At 33.7% G+C, this 26,372-nt stretch overlaps 2 protein-coding genes across 4 annotated transcripts in view; one reads left to right on the forward strand and one right to left on the reverse strand.

Moving 5' to 3' along the window:
* The window catches only part of LOC148623250 (cytoplasmic dynein 2 light intermediate chain 1-like), a 33,507-nt gene extending 21,027 nt beyond the window's left edge, over window positions 1-12,480 (reverse strand). Inside the window, exons 1-5 of one of the 3 annotated variants that reach the window (XM_088564945.1) lie at window positions 12,447-12,480; window positions 7,464-7,516; window positions 4,072-4,127; window positions 3,412-3,446; window positions 554-623 (exon numbers count right to left, since the gene is read on the reverse strand). In XM_088564945.1, coding sequence (XP_088421071.1) covers window positions 554-623; window positions 3,412-3,446; window positions 4,072-4,127; window positions 7,464-7,516; window positions 12,447-12,463 — 231 coding nt within the window. In that variant the 5' untranslated portion in view covers window positions 12,464-12,480. Of the gene's footprint in view, window positions 1-553; window positions 624-3,411; window positions 3,447-4,071; window positions 4,128-7,463; window positions 7,517-8,876; window positions 8,971-10,422; window positions 10,521-12,446 lie in introns of those variants that run through there. The other 2 variants (XM_088564946.1, XM_088564943.1) reach the window with 2 other exon arrangements.
* An 8,305-nt stretch (window positions 12,481-20,785) lies between these two features.
* LOC148623251 (KIF-binding protein-like) lies at window positions 20,786-22,852 on the forward strand. Its single transcript, XM_088564950.1, has one exon. The coding sequence runs from the start codon at window positions 20,852-20,854 to the stop codon at window positions 22,574-22,576; it is 1,725 nt and encodes a 574-aa protein (XP_088421076.1). The 5' UTR covers window positions 20,786-20,851; the 3' UTR covers window positions 22,577-22,852.
* The last annotated feature ends 3,520 nt before the right edge of the window (window positions 22,853-26,372 follow it).

Genomic DNA, 26,372 nt, shown 5'->3' on the forward strand with positions numbered 1-26,372 from the left:
GAGATTAGGCTTCACATCACAAGAAGCAAAATGCACCTATAAAATGTACAGAAATGTTTTTCCTTTCAGAAACTGTTTAAATTTTTTAAATAAGATGAGAACTTTTTTCACAGCACTATGAGGAACAGGGGTAATTTCTGCGTAGGACTATTTTTGCGTACGTTCCAAATGCTCATTGGTTGAATCGGTGGTCTGTAACCTAAAACAATATTTCCTAAAGGATTTCAAAGGCAATGTTTAGCTGCAGCAGCCAATAAAAACCCAACTTGAACATCGAAAAAAGATAATTCATAGAGGTTATAGCTGTCAACAATCCTACCGAGATTCTAACCTGGAAAATTAGCCAATCAGAAGCAAATCAGGTTAAATTATGTGGACAAAAAGTGGATCATTTGTATCAGGATGTACCAAAACATCGTTAATGACTTGTTCAATTGATTCAGTTTTCAAGTAGTTGAACACAATGTTAAAAGTTAAGAGATGACAACAGACAATTGAAGCATAAAAATGGCTTGGTCCCAGTCATCTAATAAAAATCTTATAAGTCACATACTATATTGTGACCTTTGGCTCGTCTTCCAAATGTATATTCCAGTGCTACGGTAGGTTTTGGTGCTTCATCTCTGCAAAACAAATTCATACAATGTTTACTATTGATAATCAGAAAAACCTTAACCTATAAAAGCTTACAGTTCATTAACAATAATGTAATCAACTGCAATGTTATTATTTCTGTTAATATCAACTAATGATAGAATGAGGAAGACATCATAATATCTCTGAAAAAGAAAGAATATGCCAACCATTTAAAGAATTCTGTAGAAAATGAAATACATTTTATACTTAAGGTAGTAGACCCCAAAACCTCCCCATAATTCAATTTTCTTTAAATTTGTGTATGATATTTCTCTAACTGTAGAACATCATCTGACAATTTTTTATTAGAAATCTGAATCATTGACCAAACTGAATCATATCTGGTAAATTACAGAATAAACAACTGAATAGTAAGTTAAATTCATTTAAAAAGGATTAATATATAAAATTTAATGTGAAATTCTTATTTTATTTATGTTGTAGAAGAGTAACTGGTCTTTTATTTTGTCAAAAAAACAAAAAAGGGGGCTAATTTTCAGCTATATGTCCAAATTAAAACCTCTTTCAGCTATTTGCCCAAATTAAAACCTGTTTTGCAAATCCTATCATTCAATTTCCAGACAAAAATGATATTATATAGGGCATTCATGTACAAAACCATAAATGAAGTTTTAGAAAAGTTCACAGTGTAGTTTGTTTTAATGTTTAAATGATCTTGAGGTGCAGCTTTTGAACAATATCTTTATCAGTCCAATCAATGACTAAAATCATGTAAGTATTCAATATATAGGTAACCTAATAAATGTTTCAAATTATGATGACTTATATCAAATGAAGAGCACTAAATGATAATATCACACAAAGCCTTCTTTGGCCTTAAAGCTAATACTCCATCTCCAGATAATTTATCAGTTTAATTAAATGGTTAAAACTTTCTGAATCTATGATAGGACACATTCTGACATACAGCTCAGAGATTTGGGTAGCATACCACAAGATAAACTTGGAAAATATACATAATTTTATTTTCATTTTTGAAAAAAAAAACAGAATATGTACATGATTTATTAAGATCTGTATTTCAGGAAGATAAAAAATTTAAATCTGAAAACTGCCCTTCATGGGAGAAATCAGTAGAACAACTACTGGTAAAAACTTTATTTAACTTAAGACACATTAGATCTCTCTCATGTACAATTGAATAAAGAAACAAATGAGCATTAATCTTGTAAACTTATGGGTCAATTAACTAATACAAGAAATAATGAATCAGGAAAACTGAGATCTTATAGCAAAATTGTATCGAATTTTGAGCTATAAAAATATTTAATATTTAATGTCAATAAATATTAACCCTCAATTTTATCAAAATTAAGACTTAGTGCACACAGCCATTGAAACTGGTTGGTATTACCCGTAATACCAGCCAGTGGTAGATTTTGTAAATCATGTAAAGACAAAATGGAAGATGAGTGTCACTTTTTAGTCAATTGCCCCATGTATAACTCACTTAGGGAAAAATTTTTCACACTATTTGATAAAAACTCTAATGAATCTTCAAAGGAGAAAGTCTCCTAAATCCAACCACATCACAGGTATTAAAGCACATTTGTTTGAATCTAAAAGAATCTCTCACACTCAGAGAGACTTCTCAAAAATATTGAACTTTTATAAGTCAACGACAAGTGATGGTATGTAATCATTTTGCTATTGTTTGAACATATATAATTACATTTATATTATTTTTTCCATATACTGGATATATTTACTTAACACATGTACTATCTAATAATGTCATCTTATATTTTATCTGTTAGTATTGGATTACGTAAATATTGTATTCTATGTAAATTGTACTTGACTATCCTTTTTCCAATAAACTAATTTGAATTTGAATTTAATTGTAATTTTAATAAACCTCATCAGACAGACTTTGAATATAAGGTAGTTAACTGCAAGCATATAAATAAAATGAACAATTTACAAAATTGATCTAATTCTAAACAATAATCACTTAAATATACTTAAAATGTCTTCCAAATTCATATCTCGCTGTTTAAAGACAAGAAAGAATATAATGGCATAAAATACAAGTCTCAATATATTGTAATTGAAACTTTTATACGTGATATATTATGTATATGTACATGAGCCTGAACCAATTATAGTTATTGTGTTGGAACAAATAAAAGTATTTACATTTGTATTGCTTTCATTAAAAACTACATGTAGTGCCATTGTTTTCATTTCTGTAAGCAAACTACATATTATGCTGTACTGTTATTTAATTAATAATGTGACTAGGATGCATCAGAAACAAATTAAACACATGAATTTCATTGAGCAAAAACAGTAAGATTTACAACAGCATTTAACCATATATTGCAGACATTGACTGCCATGTCCTATTACAGTCTGAGTAATAAGCATTCTATGTGGATCTCAAGTTATATACATAAATAATGCTTTATAAAACTAGGGATCTATAAATACTCACTTCATTCCAACACTTCCTTCTCTTGCTTAATTTCTAAATCTATAAGTACTCACTCCATTTTTATCCTCTTACTTTTACAATAGATCTATGGATACTCACTCCATTGTTACCCTCCTACTTTTAGAACAGATCTATAGATACTCTCTCCTTTTTTATCATCTTATTTTTACAACAGGTCTATAAATACTCACTCCATTTTTATCCTCTTACTTTTACAATAGATCTGTAAGTGTTCACTCCATTTTTATTCTTCTTTCTCTTGTTTAAAATAAAGTTTTGTTAGTACTGAAAGAAAAACTTTATTTATCTAATTTTACCTATCCAGAAACCTGAGGATGATGGAAGTCTTTCCCTAAAAAATAATTATTATATTATTAGTTATTAAAAAAAGACTGATATGTTTTTATAAATACCATTAGTTAAATATGATGTCATAAAGCATAAAAATTGCTTAAACGCTTTTTGAGTTTCAGTTTACACTAAGTGAGAACCCATTAATATGACCGACAGACATAAGAACGGACTGATTGGAGCAGCTACTAGATCTGCTATCATCATAGGTGATGCAGGTAAAAACAAAATAGGACCCAAAGCAATTCTAATTTTTTACAAGGATTCTATACTAACTAAATGGAATTAACAAATCTTTATTTTTTTACTGCTGCCTAGTTTCTATTGAAATTCTAATGGAACTTGCAAGTCTTTATTTTTATCACTGCAACACTGCCTACACTATAAAAATTCCACTAGAACTTACAGGTCTTAATTTTTACCATTGCTATCTTTCTGCCATACACTTTAATGGAACTTACAGGTCTTTATTTTTACCACTGCTACGTTTCTACTGTAACTTTTAATGGAACTTACAGGTCTTTATTTTTACCACTGCTACGTTTCTATCGTAACTTTTAATGGAACTTACAGGTCTTTATTTTTACCACTGCTATGTTTCTACTTTAACTTTTAATGGAACTTACAGAATTTTTTGCACCAACAACAAATACTGATGATTCATCTCCACTTGATCCTTCAACTGAAAATTAAAAAAAAAAAAAGTAAAAGTTTAGTTTTTACCTTCACTACCATTCTATGAAATGCAGGAAGTTAATGAAAAAATCTATTGAAGTGTAAAATGAAATTGAGCTTCAATAAGTAAGATACACCTGTTAATCTGTAAAACACAAAGCCCTATTGCAAGGCTACAGTTACTATTCCAAAATATGCTACATACCAAGTTTGATGAGATTCTGTTTAGCACTTTCAAAGGAGTTGTAATGACAGTCTGCCTCAGTTGAGAAATTTGGAAAATTTCTAAGCTCAAAGGGGCATTACTCCACAAAAAAATTAATAATATACACAACTATGTATCATATCCTTAGACTACCTACAAATTTTCATGAAATCTGGTTCTATAATTTCCAAGGAGTTGTGCTTACAATCTGTTTCAGAGGAAAATTTCATAAAATTTCAAGGAAGCATTACTCCCATAAAATTCAGATAAAAAAATTTCTGGTAATATACACACTAGCATACCATGTCCTAACTATCAACAAAGTTTCATGAAATTTTGTTCATTATTTTTTTTAGGAATTGTGCTTACAATATAATTTCATGAATTTTCAAAGTTATTAGGAGCATGTCTACACATATTTCAAAGTTTTGTGAAATTCTGTTTAGTTGTTTCTGAGAGTTGCCTTCACAAAAGTGTAATGCACCAACAGACAGACAGATAGAACAAAAACAACATGTCTCCCCACCAAAGTTTGAGGGGACATGATTAACTCTCCTTATAAGCATACAATAAGTTTACTACAGTCACAAGAATATGAAATTCTGCAGAACTTCAAATATTGCAACTACCTCTGACTTAAGCAGAATTCCTACTTATTTTAATACTATTGTATCATGATATGTTAGCTACATTGTAACTCTAACTTGTTGAGACAGGCTTTTGAGTGTAATACACACCCCTAAGAAAGGAATGTTTCACCCTGTTCTTTGGTTTACACCCATTAGAAAGGAATGTTTCACCCTGTTCTTTGGTTTACACTCCTTAAAAAGGAATGTTTCACCCTGTTCTTTAGTTTACACCCCTAAAAAAGGAATGTTTCATCCTGTTCTTAAGTTTACACCCCTTAGAAAGGAATGTTTCACCCTGTTCTTTAGTTTACATTCCCTTAGAAAGGAATGTTTCACCCAATTCTTTTGGTTTACACCCCTAAGAAAGGAATGTTTCATCCTGTTCTTAAGTTTACACCCCTTAGAAAGGAATGTTTCACCCTGTTCTTTAGTTTACACCCATTAGAAAGGAATGTTTCACCCTGTTCTTTGGTTTACACCCCTTAGAAAGGAATGTTTCACCCTGTTCTTTACTTTACATCCCTAAGAAAGGAATGTTTCACCCTGTTCTTTAGCTTACACCCCTAAGAAAGGAATGTTTCACACTGTACTTTAGTTTACATTTCTTAGAAAGGAAAGTTTCACCCTGTTCTTTGGTTTACACCTCTAAGAAAGGAATATTTCATCCTTTTCTTCAGTTTATACTTCTAAGAAATGAAAGTTTCACCTTGTTCTTTGCTTTACACCCCTTAAAAAGGAATGTTTCACCCTGTTCTTTAGTGTACACCCCTAAGAAAGGAATTTTTCACCCTGTTCTTTAGTTTACACCCCTAAGGAAGGAATGTTTCACCCTGTTCTTTGGTTTACACCCCTAAGAAAGGAATATTTCACCCTGTACTTTTCTTTACACCCTTAAGAAAGGAATGCTTTATCCTGTTCTTTGGTTTACACCCCCAAGAAAGGAATGCTTCATCCGGTACTTTTGTTTACACCCTTAAGAAAGGAATGTTTCACCCTGTATTTAGTTTACACCCCTAAGAAAGGAATGTTTCATCCTGGGGGGCAGTTGCGAGGCCTTGCCACCCTCTGTACTCTTTTACGTTTACTCATAATCTTTTGTTATATGTTAACAGTTGTTTTTTAGTGGGGTTAATCTGTTTATTTCAGATATGAATTCTTTAGTAAATTGCTCAAGTCGTGGTAGATGTTTACAAAGTTTAGTTTGTGGTGGTGTATTTATATATCCGGGGGGGAAAATTTAAAGGATTTTCCAAAATGTTGAGAGGCATCTTAGTTTAACCCAAGGAATAAAGATAGTTTATTTTGTTTGTGGTATTCCTGATGTATGTGAATTGGTAAGGGATAAGAACTCCAAGTATGAGGAATCTTACATTGATACAGTTGTTGATGAGGAAGTTATCTTTAAAGCTTATATGGATAAACTTGAAATGGTGTCTAATAGGATCAGGAATATGGGTCATCATGTAGTTTTCACAACTATAGTTACCAAAAACTTTGAGAAATGGAACACTCATAGATTATCTGTTGGTAAAACTTTATATTTGGCTTATGAGACCCAATACCCTAAGATGCAAGAACGGCTTAATGCTGTTTTGTTGGCTCTTAACCAAAGGATTGTTGCATTGAACGTTAAGAATCAGGTGGCAACACCGTTATTACATAATTACACTCACCAGATATGTCAAAACGGGAAAATACGCTATAAATATACTAAGCTGATTGATGGTGTCCATCCTTCCCCGGATGTCGGGCAGAAATGGTTTGATCATATAACTAGTGTTATTGCTGAAAACGAACATCGACTGGCGAGCGTTTAGATATTTTGTTATGCATTTATTTTGTATGCTTTATAATTTTATACTGTTCCTGTGTAGCGAGGCCTTGCCACCTATACAGTAACATGTAACCTGATTTGAATTCGAGGACGAATTTTCGTTCTTGAGAGGGGACAATGTCACAGTATAAATATTTATATATATTTTGGTATATTTTTGGTTGTTATATTTAGGTTGTTATACATTTATTTAATACCTAAATATACTTTCGTTTATTATCTTATTTACTTTTGAGTATATTCCTATACATTCCATCTTCATCTCATAATCATAATCATTGTTATTGTAATCATCACGTGACGGTTGACTGGACGGCTCTCCGTTAACAGGTTCACGCTGCACGGACTTTACTTTTCTTTTATTAAATTGTCATTCTGCACTTCGACTTTCACCAGAGTGGATCGTCTTATCAACATCCTTTATTGCAGGTTAGTCAATTGTAATAATCTTTGTAAAATGTTTGATATTTGAATTTAACGGCGGTATGTTTCATATATTATTCATTGTCTTCATTCCATTTATAATTCATGTCCTTTATTGCAGAATTAAATATCATCGTTGACAACTGGCAATTATACTTATTTTCGCCTTGCCCAACATAATCTAATGATGAGCATAATTTCCGGCGACATTTAGTTTACATCCTGAGAAAGGAATGTACTTAAGAACTTTACCTTTGCTTTCATCTGTCTGTTGGATTGCTGTATCCCATAATGACTTTTCTATGCTGCAAAAAGACAAAGAAATGTTCATGAAATATAGAATTATTTAGTATTGTATGTACATATGTAATTGTTTTGCCACTGGCCATGTATCCTTATTCTTGATAATACAGTCAAATGCCTAAACTTTTAGCTACAATTTATTTAGGATAATCCCCATTATACCTAGTATATTTGATATTAATTCATCTTAAAAATACACTAAAACCAGACCAACAACATGTTTAGACCTGTGTCACTATCATTTATTTACAATGTATCAGGATATGCATATCTTTAATATATGCAATTATAAATACTAAGCAAGTTAAAAAATATATATTAAGGGTTACAAAATACCTACAGTATGTTTTTTATGATAGGAGGTGCACATCTTCAGTACGTATATAAACAATGTGAAAACTTAAATTATATTTGTTCAATACTTATCGAGTTAAAGGTTACATAAAGTAAGTACCCTTTACAATACAAGTGATCAAAAAATGGCTAGGTTCAACTCTATTGTTCAAGTAAAACAAATATAAATTCACAGACAAAGTATGATTAAATCCAAATTTGGATAAGTACAATGTAAGTTATAAAGTTTTAAAAATTGGTCGTTAAGTCACCAACCATAATTTTTTTAATCTGTTTTTTATTAAGTCACAGACCAGTCAATATTTAGGACATTGTAAATCTTAGAAACCGAGGAACTTGCAATTCTGTACAGAGGTAAAGTTTGACATGCTAAACAAGATAATACAAAAAATAAATGGAAACAAACAAAAAAATTTGTTGCCCCAACTGATTTTCCAGCAAATATTTCAAAATGCTTTGATTTAGAGGAAGTTTAGATTTGTAGGCTGAAAATGATATGCTGAATCTAACTTTTGATGTTTCAAGGCCATTCAAACATTGCTGTTGCCACCAAACCTTCAAACTGCTTTGATTCTGGAGAAATTTTTAGGGTGAAAGTAATGTGCCAGATCTAAATTTTGATGTTCCAAGGCAATATGTGCACAGGGGGTGATTTGCTCCATGTTTCATTAAACATAAGCTTTAATTATTATTATTATTTTTCCATCATCTTTCGTCTTCCTATCAATGAACTTTTCCACAGAAATTCTAGGAAACTATCAGGCCGATTCTTTTAAAACTTTACACATATCCAGTACCATCTGAGGTTGTACCTAAAGTTTTAAAAACTCCAAAAAAAGGTGGCCATTTTGAAATGGCTGTCAAATAAGATAACTAAAGCTCTAGAGACCCTGAATGGCTCATCTGGTCAAAAATGGTCTTTTTAGCTTTCTACAGCAAGATTCTTGCCCCTACCGTACTGTTGTCACAAGAATCATTTAATCAATAGAGAGCATCTTAGTTATTCACCTGGTTTTCATAGTCATTTTTTACTCTTCAAGAACAATAACTCCAACATCAATCAACAGATCTCTATGAAAATTTTGGCATAGGTCCACCTCACCATGATGATCATTCTTACCCTGAGAAAATTTTGCTAAATCCATTAGTTCTTAAGTTATTTCTACAAATCCTCAAATTTTAGTAATGGCAGCCATGTTTTTCAACAGAAAAAAGACCTCCTCACACAGTTAAGGATATCCTAACAAACATTCTTGTCATGTTTGTTTACAATCCATCCTACTAGCAGTCTTAGAGGAGAAGAGGTATGTGGAGAAAACATATTTTCCCTTACAAGACCAATTTATATGACATTTTTAGTTATGGGTTGAGTTTGTGTGAAAAACCAGTTGCTATGGCTAACCATGTACCCATTAATGGTGTGCTTGATTTGCAATGTCTCTATATAAAGGTTTAACATTAATTAGTTCATGTATGTATTATTCATAATTATAGTTTACATTTCAGATAGAATTTGGAAAATATAAGTCTAGCTGAAGGTCAATTTTTCAGTGTTTGTTACGTTGCTCCGTAAGCAGGAAAGTGTAAACTATTTTCACTTAATAATTTGATATTGTAAAATTTTGCAGAGCTGAGCTTTGAAGTGCTTAGTATTTGGAAATATAAGTATTCTTTTTACAGATTAGTCACTTACATGTACATCATTTTCTATTGTGAGCTATTTTTGATTCAGGTCAAACTGGTTCGTTTGCAGTATTTTTCAATTCTATATTTTTACTTGCAAAGCAGACATGAAAGGAATCGATTTTCATGGTAATTTGCACTCAAATAAAAGTGTATCTGAACCTTAGCCTGGAGTTCAGTAGGCCCATGATACCTAATAATCAATGAAAATTTAATTGTTAATGTTAAAGAGTTTAATTTGCAGTTAAAGGAGACGTGACACAAAAAATATCATTTCGTAAACATTTATATTTATAAAAACTATGGTATGTATAGATGAGAGTGTAACAAAGTTTTCTCATCAAACTAGTGCTATTAATAAAATTCGAATCATTTATTTGAGTTTTGCGATGACCTAAATAATATGCATACATGAAAACTGGAACTAACGCTAAATTACCATATATGGAAGTGCTATGTCATTGGTTCTCAATCTCCATTTGGGTACATTGAAAATGTACACACCTGCCCGAAAAAATTAATAAATCTTCGAAAATAGCTTGTATATACATGTACATGTATGACGCAGAGTAGTCCATTGATATGTGTATGGGTGCAATAATTGTAATTGAAAGTAAGGAGACTGAAGTTCTTCTCGTTTTCTGTCAGCTTTTCATTTTCGTTAGGCGTACATCCCTGCATGGTGAATACACAACTACTTAGCACACTATTTTTAGGACTTGAAATAAAATGGTGACACTATGTATTACTTACTTACTTACTTACTATCACGAAGGACTCCGCCACGTAAAAACTACAAATATATTTCGTTCCGGCACGATTTTCTACAAGAAGACAGTGTCTAATAAAATTGCTTCAAAAGAAAACAAACCTTCTTGACATGTTGTTAAAGAATGCAACTGGTTTACGGTTAATCTAAGCGATTCACTTCGAGTAAAGTGGAACGAAAAAACTCTTCCAGGTTAAGAGAAAGGCTGGGGAGTTCCGATTGTTCAAAAGATCAAGGACCAGGGTTTCTTTAAGGATAATAACGCACGCACACGTACCTATAGTTTCAGACCTCAATCAAAAGGCACGTGTCAAAAGAATTTCGGACATAAATATGATTCGGCCTTGGTTATTTTATTCCGCGGTTTCATTGCATTTTATACGAGAGTGAGTTATTTATGTTGACAATTAAACAAACACGTTTATGGAAATGTGGCAATTAAACAATTACGTTTACGCTTATAACCTATTTTCATTACAGGTCTATGCTTAAAACATGATGATTAAGTAAATTTGCGTGCCATGTGTTATTTTCTTGAATAAAATGTAGAAACTTGTATGTAAAAAGAACAAGATTTTACTGCGTTAGCTATCTTTTTTTTAAAGATAATACTTGTTTTTCAGTGTTTAGAATCGCAATTTTTTACGATACAACAATACTCCCCGCGGGGTATTTAATTGTTGTTCCCTAATAATACACAAATGGTTTAAGTGGTTGAAAAAGAACTGCGGATTAGATAACTTTATTTCTACAAGGTGTGCAAGCATACGCACTGTGCTAATATCAATCGAACGCGCCGTGCTACTTATTTTTAACATTGAAGTCTACATATATTAACTAGAAATCAATTAATTTCTAGGCCGGTGACTTCATGTACATATAAATATGTCCTACATGCAGTGACAGAACGGAACAGTTGATGGATGTAACTTCAATTAGATTGCTGTCTGTCTTTTTTTAAACCAATTCTTACAGTTCATATTTCATTGCTCTACTTTAAATGACAAAAGCTTATCTTAGAAATCAACTCGATAACGTGACTTTTGAAAATACAAGGGAGAGGATATACATGTATAAAGCATGAACTTTATTCGTGTGCCGACTATCTCTACTCGCTATTAAAACAAGCATTATAAAGTAAAAAGTCCAGTTTTTATCTATTTGTAAACGAAAAGTAAATTCTGGTCAGATAGATCTCCAATATTAAAAACTTTGTCTTTAAATTCAGACGCAGATAATCGTGTATTGGCAGTTTCCCCGACCTAAATATACCAAAATGTAGTTAATTTAAAAGACGTAGGTGCGGTGTATCATCTAATTTCCCCTTTTATTCTAAAAATTGACACTAAGAAAATGATTTAAAAGGTGTTTCTGAAGGTATTATATAGTATCAGCTTGATAATATTTATGTATTGAACAAGGAATAATAATAGCTTAATAATGTAGTTAGCTCAACATATTATTATTATTCCATAGATTCGATGACAACGTCAAAGTGCAAACAACACGCTACCAATTATGTTATTGTATAGTCCGTAAAAGATGAAAAATCAAAAGGTATTGTTTCTAAAAAAGCAGAGGACGCTCACCCTACCGGTGCACCTTGTCCGTAAGTCCGAATTTCCTCTGACCCTGCACCCCTCCTTTTTTTCATTTGGATATTGAACCCGACATATCAATATCCAAATGAAAAAAAGGGAGGGTTGCAGGGTCAGAGGAAATTCGGACTACTGGTCCATGTTCCCAGTTATTTATGGAAGGGGAAATCCGCCATATGTTCACGCGTTTCTTTTAACTATGTTACTTGCTTATTCGTTCTCTGTATTTTCTTTCTTTGTTAATCGAAGATTGTTTAAATGTTAATTCGTGAAATGCATTTTTAGCTCTGTAACTAGCAGTTTGTACGTATTTTCTTTGCTTAATGTCGTTTCTTTGTCTGTAACGTCTTTCTTTTACATTTCATCAGTTATTAATTTTTTAAATACTTCTTCTAACCCTGAAAGTCGTAGTTTTTCACTATCTTTCCTTGTTGAAAGTCTTAAATCAGTGATTTGTACAGGTTATATATAAATTAAAACACGTTTAAAAATCGACTTGATCGACGCAGTTACAAAGAACGCACTAACATTTGACGAATTAACATGTTACTCGTGAGTAATTTTTCACCGGAAGATCGAGGGGTTGGTATAAAAACAGAACGGGCATTTTCCGATACATTTTTGACTATAACGTTTTGTTTTATTTAATGGCATTCAAAAATTTTAAATGATTTCTAAAGAAGAATAAAAGTGCTTTTTGGTATTTCAAATTGATTTAGAGTTAAATCCAAAATCTAGACAGGACTAAATCTTCATTTATCGACATAATTAGGCTTAGAACTTAAATATATATATTTTATGAAAATTAATGTGAATAAAATAGAATTTGGGGGTATTTTTCTATGTAGAATCTTAATCAGTCTCGCAACAGTAGTTATATGAGCAGAAATCTTGTCGGGTCGAACTACATATAAATGTTCTGTGTAATCTGCCTAAATTGGATTAACGATCTCTAATCACCATTAACTGGCTCGTAAAACTTTGACACCTTGTTAATCTGATTCATAATTAATCATGAATGTCAGGTAAATGGATTTTGGACCAATTTGATGGACTCTACGATCCATACTATGGTATAACAAAAAATTATCAGAGAGCTATAATGTTGTTTTGAAACAAGAGAATGAATGACAGGAACTTGCCTGTTAACATGCTTGTTCTCGGTTACCACTTTTTACAAAACTTTGAAAACTATGACATTCTTAGAGGGTTGTCTAGCACAGGTAACTACATGTATCACCTAAAACGAGTTTTCTAGAGCAGCTATTTCGAGTGACGAATTAATTATTCCTAAAAGAATTATTGCACTTCCGACTTAGCGAAGCATGAGTTGGGGGATGAAAAATGGCATGTAAGGCTGAGGAAAATTTATCAGACACATCGCACATACAGGAAAAAGTTGTCTCTCCTCCCAGAATCATCAATTCCCTCCAGCAGTAAGTAGTCAACATGCACATGCAAGGTATGTAATAGACAATAACCTAATCACTCCTGTACCCATTCAGGGTGCCTTTATTGTTCAAGGTAGAAGTGGTAAGTATTGTGTCACAACAGTTCCCGATGAATCATGTCATCTACAATAACATGCTTCCATATCCTAAAAGCAAAACTCCGCAGAGGGTATGAACCTGTTGAAAAAATAACCGTTGTCAGTCTTCACCTACTAGCAAATACTGTAGAAAGAAAACAAGTAAATCTACTCCGATATCAAGAAAAAAGTTACAATTTAATGTAGAGACAATCCAGGATGATGACACTCTGAATGAAACACGTACACGTATAGATGTCAGTCCAGAATACCACATTCTTAACTTAACCTACATATGAAAGAAGGAAACTTGATTACAACGAAAAACATATCCAGGCAAACATTTTAGCACAAAGCATACCTTCAGTGTGAACTTTAAGACATGCATTCAATTTTAACAAAATAGTTTCCACAGAAATCGGGTGTTTAAGACTCTTGCCTGGCACTAATGTCCGCCTTGAAAAACAAAAGTAGTCATCGATCGTTACGGTGTATCCATCTGCGTCATGAAAACTGATTTGTTCAACGGGTCATAGTTTTACTTTCCTCTTTCGTCTACCCCGGACTTGACTTTTTATGAGCAAGTCGGCGGGTGTTTCTAAAAAAGTAGAGGATGCTTACCCTACCTGTGCACCTGGTCAATGCTCCCAGTTTTTAGAGGAGTCCGAGTTGCTCATTTACATTTGTTACTTTGTATGTATGATTTTAGTTACTCTATGTTCTTTGTTGTGTATGTCTGTTTTCCATGTCTGGTCTTTGTTCCTGAATTACATTCTTTTGATTACCATTATAACCTTGGTTCCCTTGATTACTCTTTCATAGATTTTCTTCTTCCATTGTGTTTTAGTGTACGGTGATTCTAGTAAGGTATAAATATCATTTATTCCATACTTCCAAAAAATCATTTTTACTGTTATAAACAAATTTTCACTGAAGTTGCTCTTTAGTGCAGTTTGACGTCTAGCAATACATTTCTCTGTTTCGGTTGGAGACAAATATTATACATGAAAGTTATTATCTCAATGTCCTTCAATGGGAATAAGTCCGGACAGTATATAAAGCACAATGTCAGTTGTATTTTGTGGTAGTGACAAAATTTGCTGCAGCAGTTTCTTTTGATACATTTCAAGCTTGACTATGCCCTTTTTGTTCGGAGTCATAATTTCTAATCCATTAAGTAGGAAAGATGTATGTTTTTAGTGTATACAGTATTGTCAACAAATAGCAATTCCTGCGTGATCTCCTAGCTTTAATTCATGTTTTGTTAGTTGTTACTTTTCTGTGGTTGGAGTTTGTAGTGTTGATCACAACTAAAGTTGTATGCCATATTAAGTAGTATCTGAGCTTCCACCGATCTGGTAGAGCCGATTGTTATATCATCAGTACATGCCGTGGCAGAACAGCCTATGCTTCCAATCTTCATTCCCATACCTGAATTTTGGAGTTCGTGAAGCAGTGGGACTACGTACGTACATCTTACACAGATCAGCGCTCAGAATTCCGCCCTGTCTTACACCTTGTAATACTTTGAAGTTATCTGGGGTAAAGTTTTTTACATTGACAACTGAAACTGCGTAATTGTGCATGTTGTTGATGATACTCCAATGTCTGTCTTCAATGCCTCTGTGGTATAATCTTAATGCAGATTTTGCATTAAGAAATGTCACTGTAATGTTTTTGTTCTGATCGCTCGCTTTTCTTTTTGCTTCTTATAGAATGAACGCTGCATTTCGAGGAGCACACTTCTTCATGAACCCTCTTTGCAAAGTGGATTGTGATGCTGTTAGGGTTGGTTGTATTATATTTTTTAGTATTGTTTCTATAATTTTACAGAGCACTTGAGTTATACTTATCCCTCTACAGTTTTTTTGTTTTTGTCTCACTTGCGCTTCCTTTGTTCCTAAATATTGGGGTGAGTTATGCTCTTTTTTTATGCAGTCTGGCAACTATCCAGTTTCAAACATGTATGATATCAGTTCTTGAAACAGTTTTGACAGCTGTGATCCCCCATACAAGAAATTATCTATCTTTAGATACATCTACAAATTTCCCTCTTTTAATGCTTACCATTACCTTTTGAATTTCCTCAGTTGTTGGATTTTGTATCTCTCGGTTCTTTGTTCCTGTATAATGTCAATTTCATATGTTATATTTTGAGCGCTTCTGTAGTTGTAGTTTTCGTCCATCTGTGGTATAGGTAGATTTTCAAAATGCTTCAGTTCAGGATCTGATACAGTATTCCCATCAATATATAAATCCTCTCTTGTTTTGTCGATTTAGTAGCTGATAGAAGAACTTAGTATCTTTAGTTTGTGTATTCATAATTTTTTCTCGGAGTTTGTTCCCCCTCGTTGCAGCTTCTATCCTGCATAAGCTTCTGAATTGTTATTTTTTTTTACAATGTTTCCTTTTTTGATAGCAGATAGTAGATCACATTCTTCTTTTGATTTCCTCGCTTCATATCATTTGATGTTGTTTGTTCATATCTAGATATGATTTTGCTTCTGAAGTCCATATTTTAAGTTTTTTTGGCTGTTGAACATTGAGTAGCACTACCCGTTAGCGTTTGTCCAATTTCTATTATTGCGTTTTCTATTTCTACTTTTCCTTTTGATTTGGCATCAATGTACAAGTCGCTAAATTTTTTCTCTACTTTATTTTCATAATCCTCATGATCGATTTTGTCCCACTTTAATTCCTGTGAAGTCGGTTTGATATATTTCCTTTGAGTCGCTGCTTACTGTGATTGGGTAATGATCTGACACTGTAAGAAGTGGTAGGTCCAATATTGCCTTTTCTGTCAGATATATAGTTTGCTCACTATGAAGTAATCAATTTCACTGCAATCTTTCCTCTGTGTGTTCGCAAAAGGTTCAGCTGTTAAGATTTGCATATTACAGTCGGTTTCTAGTTGTTTAAGATACTGAGCTCTATTTGAATAGTTTATTATGTCTTCGTTTAGATCACCTCCAACATTCATGTGTTTGCATATATTTTTGTACACTTTCATAAAGTTGATCCACACATTCCAAGGCCAGAAATTCTATGTCATATCATCCTTTTGTTCTGAGGTGTGCAGGTATTCTAAGGAGTGGCTTCGGAATATTTTCTAAAAACTCTATGGATTGTATCTTTTCATTTCCATCATGAATTGGTTTAATCCGAGTCACAAATGATTAATATCGTTTCTCCATAATATTGTAACTCCCCCATAACCTCGTGGTACTTGCGATGGTTGAATCTTATTGAGCATATCTACTGCTGTTGCAAAATAATTGAACTCTCCTATAGTTCGTTAATATGGTGAAGTTGCAAATCGTAAAGCCAATGTTCTTGGATAAGTATAATGTTATTTTCTTTGGAAGGTCTGGACGAGATGGCAATTGGAAAGACTTCTATGAAATTTCTGAGTGTTAAATCAATGACAGTTAGATCAACACATAACGTATGGCGTAGTTGTGGATATGACCTATAGCAATTAAAAAGGCTAAAATAAAATCAAGACTCCTATCTGGAGCGTATTATGGCAATCTGACAAACAGTCAGACATTGGTATAAAGATCAAGGTTGTTTCTAGAGAACTTGTATTCGCCTTACGTAGAGAGAGATGCACTACATTGAAGTTGACATTTTAGACACTATACAGAATTGATTTCAGTCAATGAGCGGGGACATTCTTAAACAATAATAAGTTATATTAACAATTAAATAGTTTAAACTATCACTATAATCCCCTAAATTTCATATTAGAATGTACATTCAATCAGTTTTGTTCACAAAGTCTTCTAATTTCTGTTTGTATCACATGTATCTCGATGACAACAAATAGGATATTTTAAATTGACTATAATGCAAGAGAACAACTGCATTCTACCGTTTCCAGTCACGTATTATATATTACAATGATATATGTTTTAGATTTATTTTAGTTACAAGCATAGACTATATTTCACTGTACTAAGTGCTCAAACGTTGTTTGTTTTCAGTTTTATCTCTTTTAGTATTGTTGAATAAGTTGGTTCTAATTCTATTGATTTTGTCTCACGATTCTTCTTTACTTTTTCCCCCTTTTTTTGATCTTATAATTAAGAGTTTGGTTTTATCATTTGTACCAAATACAAATATTCATTTTATCAATAGCATATAACCAATTGACCACATATCCATTTTGCAGGGGTTATAACTAATGTAAAATAAATAAATATAATGTCGTTCCCTCCGCGGGACTCGAACTCGTACCGCTGTGACATCTATGGCAACACCGCTTGCACTAAGTCCAGCGCTCTAGACCACTCGGCCAGCTATGCTATATCAAAAATTTAGCTTTCGAGATATATACGTCTAAATATGTTTAACATCACCAGAAGATGGTAAAATTTAAATTGAATATTTCGGATAACGGATATCCTTCCTCAGCATAAAACGCATAAAACTATATGGGCATAAAACTCACAAAAATTCACGAGCATAAAACTCACAAAGTTCAAGATCAAAACAGATTCAGAAGCAGAATCGCGTATACTGTGGGTGATTGTACCTTTATCAAAGGCTCACATAAGCAACTGATAAGGAGCCTGAATGAAAATAACAAAGAGGGTCTTTTTATCAAAGTTGCAATTAACTGTGGAAAACAATTTAAAAAAATAAAAAGTCCAAATATAGTAGTACGGCGTATTGATGTATAGCAAGTAGTGCTGTACTAGCCATTGACCACATATCCATTTTGCAGGGGTCTTATAACTAATGTAATAAACGTCTAAATACGATTAACATCACCAAAAGATGGTAAAATTTAAATTGAATATTTCGGATAACTGATATCCGTCTTTAGCATAAAACTCACAAAGTTCAAGGTCAAAACAGATTCAGAAGCTGAATCACGTATGCTGTGGTGATTGTACCTTTATCAAAGGCACTCATAGGCAAATGATAAGGAACTTGAATAGTAAATAACAAAGGGGGTCTTTTTATCGAAATTAAAAATAAAAATTAACTGTGGAAAACAATTTTAAAAAAGTCCAAATATAGTAGTGCGGCGTTTTGATGTATAGCATTTAGTGCTGTACCAGCCTTAGACCAAGACCTAAAAATGGATTATTTTTTCTCGTTTATTCCATCTGGAGAAGTTGTTTGTAATTTGTTTATCCAAAAGCTTTCCCGAGACACTCTTTTACATTTTGGCCAGTTTTTATTATGTTCTATGATCGTAACAACAATGTTGTGGAGATCCTCCTGGGTGTGTACGGCGGATCTAAGATGGCGACTTAGAGGGAGGTCTGGTTTGTATTTGTAGTCACTGCGATGACCATTCATACACCTGTTGAAAGGTTGTTCTGTTTCGCCAACGTATTGCATACCACATCGGCACTGGAGAAGGTATATGGTATTTTCGATTTTGCAAGTCACGTCGCAAAAAATGGCGAATTCCTTTCCAGTGCAGTAGCTTTCATGCCAAGAAATACCCCCAAAAATTTCTGGTCTGCCCCCTACAGGCACTAATTATCTTTGGTATCGTGATAGTACAGATGTGGTCATTAATGTATCTATTATCTCAGCGGGTTGTAAAGTTGGATTTTGGAGCGGTTTGTCTTGGCGTGTAAACGTTTTGGTGTGCAGTATCTGGGTACTCGGATACTTCGGCGCATTTGCTCATCTGACGATACCATCAACAAACGTCTAGATGAACTCCGTGGTCATTTGTTATCGCGTGGCTACAAATCAACAGGTGCAGATCGGGGATTTGAACGTGATAACAACATCAGCCGTAATGATCTCCTCGAGTACAAACCCAAGAAAAAGAACAGAAGGGTTCCTTTGTGCTTACTTGCCATCCAGTCTTTGGGAAACTCGCAGCTACTTCATTCGAATTGGGAAGACATTCAAAAACATCCTAAGCTCTCAAAGCTCTTTCCTTGGGCCCGGTCTGTAGACCTAGGAGACTAAGAGATGCCCTAGTAAGAGCAGAGATTTTATCTCAGCCCAAACAAAATACAACGGGGCCAGTGTCGACCATGTGGAGATAAAAGATGTAAGACCTGTACCCAGATACTGCGCACCAAAAAGTTTAACAGTAACTGCTCTGGAAAGGAATTTCGAATTTGCCATTTTTTGCGACGTGACTTGCAAAACCGAAAATACCATATACCTTCTCCAGTGCCGATGTGGTATGCAGTACGTTGGCGAAACAGAACAACCTTTCAACAGGCGCATGAATGGTCATCGCAGTGACTACAAATACAAACCAGACCTCCCTCTAAGTCGCCATCTGAGATCTGCCGGACACATCCAGGAGGATCTCCACAACATTGTTGTTACGATCAAAGAACATAATAAAAAACTGATCAAAATGTAGAAGAGTGTCTCGGGAAAGCTTTTGGATGAAAAATTACAAACTACTTCTCCAGATGGAATATAAACGAGAAAAAATAATTCATTTTTGGGTCTTGGTCTAAGGCTGGTACACCACTACATGCTATACATCAATACGCCGTACAACTATATTTTGACTTTTCTTAATTGTTTTCCACAGTTAATTCATTTCTTAATTTTGATAACAACATCCCCTTTGTTATTTTCATTCAGATTCCTTTTCATTTGCTTATGTGTGCCTTTGATAAAGGTACAATCACCCACAGCGTACGCGATTCAGCTTCTGAATCTATGTTTTGAGTTTTATGCTGAAGGATATCGGTTATCCAAAAATTATGTAAGTCTAAAGAATTGTAAAACGATACCGATATAAAGATGTTAATACACTATAATAAAACATATAATGAGGCAAATTTTCGGTCTACTAATGACCTTCTTCAGAGCCTTAAATAAAGTTTATTTAAGGCACTGAAGAAGGTCATTGGTTGACCGAAAATTTTGCTAAGTATATGTTTTATTATAGTGTATTAACATCTTTATCGGTATCGTTGTACAATCCTTTAGACTTATATACATATTCTTTCTGCTAAGTTTCATGTTTTTATAGTTCTTGCTCTATATATGCTGTGTAGTGTGCTGTTTTTAGTATGTATAATAATTCATAGACGCTTTATAACGCCGTGAATGCTAACTCTTTTAGTGGAATGCTGCTATGATCCTCTGTAATATATGTTGGTGGGTGGGAATCGTAGACATTCTTTACCAGTATTCGGACTTATTATATATTATTTGGACTGAACCGATTTATATTGATTCCACACCTTTTACAAGCACTTTATTTTACTTGCATATGCACAACGTTGGTAAAGTACAGTTACTTTACAGTTCTCATCGAAGTTCTCAACCAATTTTGATGTGTGCTTCAGATAGTGGAGGAAATACTTTACAGGCCTTTAGTGTGACGTTTCTTTCCCTTATACTTTAGAACCCTAGTGTTATTCTTTCGGTTGTGGTCGGCAACTTCTACAACTATATAATGACAAGTGCGTGGCTGAATTTTTTAGCTTGCGAAGGTTACGAACTTCTCCAAAAGGCGATAAAACTTTCTGAAGAAGATTCAAACGATGACCCAGAGGATGACCCATATAGATCAAAATACAGATCAAGAGATATTTACTTCCAAATGCAAGAAAAGCTGAAACACTGTTTTGAAAACAATGAAGACGACTTAGACTATCGTATTATCAATTCAGTTCTGTATTTGAAACTTGGCATAAATTATATTGAGACTGAAGAATTAGCATCTGGAGAAGAAAATATTCTGAAAGCTGTTGATGAATTAGAAAAATACAAGTTCGAGCAAAATGTGGTGAACACTTTCCAACATCTTCTTAATAATTTGGGCATTCTCTGGACAGGAAGACGTGACTATAAGAAAGCATTGCAATACCTTCAAGACTCAGAGCAGGTGTGTGTAAAATTCAAGCAAGAAGTTGGAGGTGTGCCCAAGGCAATGGAAGAATATGTAGCGAAACCATTTGATGAAGATAAATTAGAAAACAGGAGAAATTCTGAATTTGAGAAGACCTACACTTTAACTTTATACTACATGGCCCAGGTGTATGCCAAAATTGATGAAAAAGAATTGTCTGCTGAATACTGTCAAATAACATTACGCCGTCAGCTAGAATGGGATACTTATGATCCAATGGAATGGGGAATTTGTGCTGCTACTCTCTCTCAATATTTCATTTCAACAGACGATTTTACAATGGCTCGTCACTGTTTAGCATGTGCTGAATTTATATACCAAGAGGCGGTTGAAAAATCTGGTCCAGAAGATTCTGAAGAGAAACTAGAGAAATTGAAACAAGGAAAAGCTGATATTGAGAGATGTTGGGTTAAATATGGACTGGCCTTATTGGATTCTTCTAAAAATAGATTGATGATAGATGATGATGAAACTGCTGAAAATAAAAAGGAGTGCAAAAGAAAAATGTTCAACTTAGAGGTAACTTCACGTGAAGAACAAGTTACTGATCAATATGTAAAAGTCTTTTCTGAGGCAAGAAATGTGTTTCTGCGTATCCAGCAATGGCTCAATTCTGCAAAGGAATTCTATGTATTAGATGGTCATTGCAATGATCATGTTGAAATTTGTCAAGACCAAAGTACAGCCTACAAAAGCTTGGCATTTTTTGAAATGGATATGGACAGGCAGTGTAAAATGCACAAACGGCGAGCTGATCTAATATCAACCTTGATTAATGAACTGAATCCCCAGTTCTATCTGCTTGTAGTCAGACAGCTACTATTTGAGCTTGCAGAAATATACAGCCAAATGCTTGATATCAAGGTTGCAATCCTTCAAGATGAAGAAGTACAACCAACATCTCATGCTTTGAAGAAGATAAATGCTTTAGCACAGCAAAGCATTGCAAAATATGATGCTTATCTTAATACGCTAAAAAAGTCTGGAGAGGCTGACTTACCAAGTGAATTTTGTGCCGAGGACACTCGTCCAGCATTAGTGGCCATGTTCTGCAAAGGGCGACTTCATTCAAAATTTGTCACACCTGAAATTAACCAAAGGTTAGCAAACATTCAAAGAAGTATTAACTGCTATAAATATGTTGTTGATTACTGTGAAAAATATCCATCTGCTGGATGTTTGATTCAAGAGGAGTTTAACATTTGTAAAGAAATGGTGGTGTTGTTACCTGTTAAAATGGAAAAAATCAGAATTGGATCAGAAATTTAAAACAATCAAGTGAAGGATATTGGTAAATTGTGAATGTTATCTATTGAATTAGTTATATTGTGTAGAAAGACAATTCAAAGATTACTGATTGTTTTCTTTTATTTCTGCATACCTAACATGGAAGACATGTATTTTACAATTGATAGAACAGTAGTATAATTTTCATCATGTATGGATCACTATCAATATGTATCAGTGTATAGATCTGCATGTACTTGTACATTTTGTAAGTTAAATATATGAGTTGAAATTACCTCAGTAAAATGTAGAAGTTAGTACTAGTTGACTAACATTTACAAAATGTACATGTATACACAATGTATCAGGCAGGGTCAAAGGTACATGTACACAAAATGTACTTGTATATTAATTTGCTGCCTGTATTACCAAATTCTGATAATGCACATTTTTGGTCTTGCTCATCTTTATTTTGTTGAGAATAATGTAAACATTAGCCTAAAAATCCTAAAATGAAGGCATACCCTCTAAAACCCTAGAACAAAAGGATGAACTCTCGTCACAAAACACTTGAAAAAAAAGAGTATGTGTTCCATGTCATCAGCCCATCCCAAGTGTGAAGGGCATTGATGCCAAAATAATAATATTTGCTGTTTCTTTGTCCATTAGGTTTATGGTAGCGACATTTGGTATTAACTTTAATCCGTTTTGAAATGTCAGCTGAGAGCTGTTTACAAATTTGAGGACATTCCCAATTGAAACGGAGAAATCTCACACAACATTAACTGATTTGTTGGTCATTGTTTTAACTTTTCCTATGGATTCACGGTAGTAACATTTGGTGTAAATTTAATCAAAATATGTTGAGGATGTAGGGGTGAGAGTGCATACAAATAAGAAAATTTCAGTTTCCAAGGGAAACTTTCATATCATTAGCCGACCATTGTTGATTTTCGAATTTGAGAGATTCTGGTAGCAGCCTTTGGTAAAAAAAAATTGAAGTATGTTTTCTAATGTAGGCGTAAAAACCTAGAGTGCTTACAGGATGTGACGGACGGACGTATCGACAGGCTCCTAGAGAATCTTTTAAGTTCCAAAATTGAGTTGCAACAAGGAACAAACCGATAAAAAAAACAAACAAAAATGGGATACACTCACAAAACCCTTGAACAATCGGATAAAATCCCAGATCCTGATATAAATCAGACTTCAATCTAATGATGTAACGTACTACTTCTCTTTTTTTAAAATTATGTTGTACAGAAGTTAACAAACCTGTTGTTTTTTTTCTCGACCTGTCTTGCATATGTGGTAGTAACCACTCGTTTCACAAGACTTAAACTATATAGTAGCAGAGTAGCAGCTTTCTTAGTATGTTTTTTTTTCTTGAAAAAAAAAATAAAAAACAGACAAAAGACATTTTCACCAAATATACATTGAAACCAAATAACAGAAAATTGTATGAGTAACATGGACTCAACGGGAACACCTGCTTCATGCAAGTTCGTTTGAGGGAAAATCAATGTATTGAAACAGAATATGTCTTCTATGGTAGAGGTGAACACACTTTATATAACTTTTTGGAACGATTCACGAGTATTTACCTATTATTTGTAATGTGGCTTCTTTTCGACCTTTCAAACATGTTAGATCGGAGCCTCCATGATAAAAAAAACAAAAACAGTTTCTCACATAACATTTGCAAAGAAAGGTAATGATGCGTTCAACATCAACAATACGCTTAATGACATGTATGCCGAAATATTAAAAGAAGAGAAAACGTTCTTACTGTTTCCTACAGTTACATCACCACAATTTCCTGTAAATTTTTCATCTATAAACAAGCATTGTAGGACCTAAGCGTAGACGTGTACCTCAAATACCCTCTCGTGCACTTAATTGTGACTTCCAAATTTCTTTTTGTCTACAACCCCTACCATCCTCCCAAGTCATGGTTTTGAGTCCACCTTCGCTCCCTCTAAGCCACCCCATTGGTTATTTGAACATTATTAAAAATGAGAATCACCGAAAAGTGATAACTCAAGGCCTGAAGTTCATAAAACCACAATAAATAGGCTGGTACGTGTACCATAAATTTAAAAGCATAATAGACACAGTTGTGATTGTGACAGTATGAGAGAAGGAACAAGAACCAGGACTCGCTGTCTGATTGTCATGTTGGTGATCCGCAAACATCAATGGACTAAGAAAAAGAAGCTGTTAAATGTATATCCTCCTTTCACGAGAAATATATTATTGTTCCCGCTGACAATGCCTCTGACACCATAATGTAATGCGCTTTACAACGAAAGCTTAGTAAGAGAATTGGGAACCAAGTATTGAATATATTCCTTCAAGTGGGAAGTATTGGGACTTCCCTTATTTGTATTGGATTCATAAACTACATAAGCATCGATCATGCATATATCAAAATATCTACTTGTTCAACTAAAGAGTTGTCTACGGCTGACCAAGGAGGGACAAAAAAAAATAATTGTGAAACTGGCTACTCGCGTAGTGGTATAAATCATATATGGATTCTCAAAAACTCTAAAGATCTCTTAAATAATCTTAAATCTCGTTCCTTCACTGAAGTTACTACGGTGAAAACTTTTGACTTTCCAACATTATACTGCCCCATCTTACATAAATTAAAAACCTGTTGAAATTATTGACAGTTCTTACAAAATTGTTGTTTTAAATTACAAATCGGTATTCTTAACACTTTTGAACAAAAAGCTGCTACACCGAGCAACATGTGATCAGTATTCCAGAGTTTCCTCTTGATAACGCATACAATGTATGTCACTTTTGGATTTTTTTTCAGCAGTTTATCGGCATCCCAATGGACAATAAGTATTCCTAGACGAGCAGTTTCTTCATTCATATGAATCGGAATTTCTTTTAAAATAAGGCTAAAGAAACATTCATTCCACTTATCGATATATTGACGATGTTCTATTAACAATCCTAAACTTGGAGAATGCATGGCTTCCGTTCATCCACCAGAACTAGGAATTAGAGACTACTTACACAGTTTCCTCCGCCTAATTTTTTCGGTCGTATAAATATATCACCCTGTCAGCATCGCCGTCGTCGTCGTCGTTGTTGTCCGGGAACTTTAGTTTATTTACGAAAACTTTAGTAAAACTTACCAATCAGTTTTGAAATTTTAACACATTGTTCCTTGGAACATAGCAGAGGGTCCTTAAGTTTTTGGAAATTGTTTCCTTATTTGGAAATAAGGGGCTAAAAGGGGAAAATATATGTTATCACTGGAATTGATAGAAAAAAAACTTACTGTTGATCCGATTTTTAGGATTCAGATGTCGATCTGCTCCTTTTGAAATTCTGTTTTGAAATTAATGACATGGTAGGCTTATCTTTGACCGTGTTGGGGTTAAAGGGGTGCCAGATTCAGCTTAAGTGTGTCAAAAACTAATATTGTGTCCACACTTCCCCAAACTCTTCAGGGTTCCACCACTGTGGCCGTATCATGCTGCGCGAAGCTTTTATTATTTCGACAATAGTAGTCATCTCAGCACAAAAATATAAGACAAACAAGGGAACTATATTTAAGAACTTCGGTCAACTTTCAAATTTCAAACACAGAAGATAAAAATATCCCAGGGTCCGACTCGCACTGAAAACCTTTCATTATTAGTGAATACAGGGTATTACTACATGTCAAGCTACACTAAGTTAACTGATTCTTTGTTTTATTTTTTTAACTTTTAAAAAGCACACTACAACCCATCTTTCGCTTTTGGAAGATGTGTTTTCTTAAATCAGACAACGCAAAAAAAATGTACTTTGTAATGGTTGTAACGATTCCCGT

The sequence above is a fragment of the Perna viridis genome, chromosome 2 (assembly GCF_037379345.1).
Source record: "Perna viridis isolate PV_CMFRI_1.1 ecotype Kerala chromosome 2, ASM3737934v1, whole genome shotgun sequence".
NCBI classification, from domain to species: domain Eukaryota; kingdom Metazoa; phylum Mollusca; class Bivalvia; order Mytilida; family Mytilidae; genus Perna; species Perna viridis.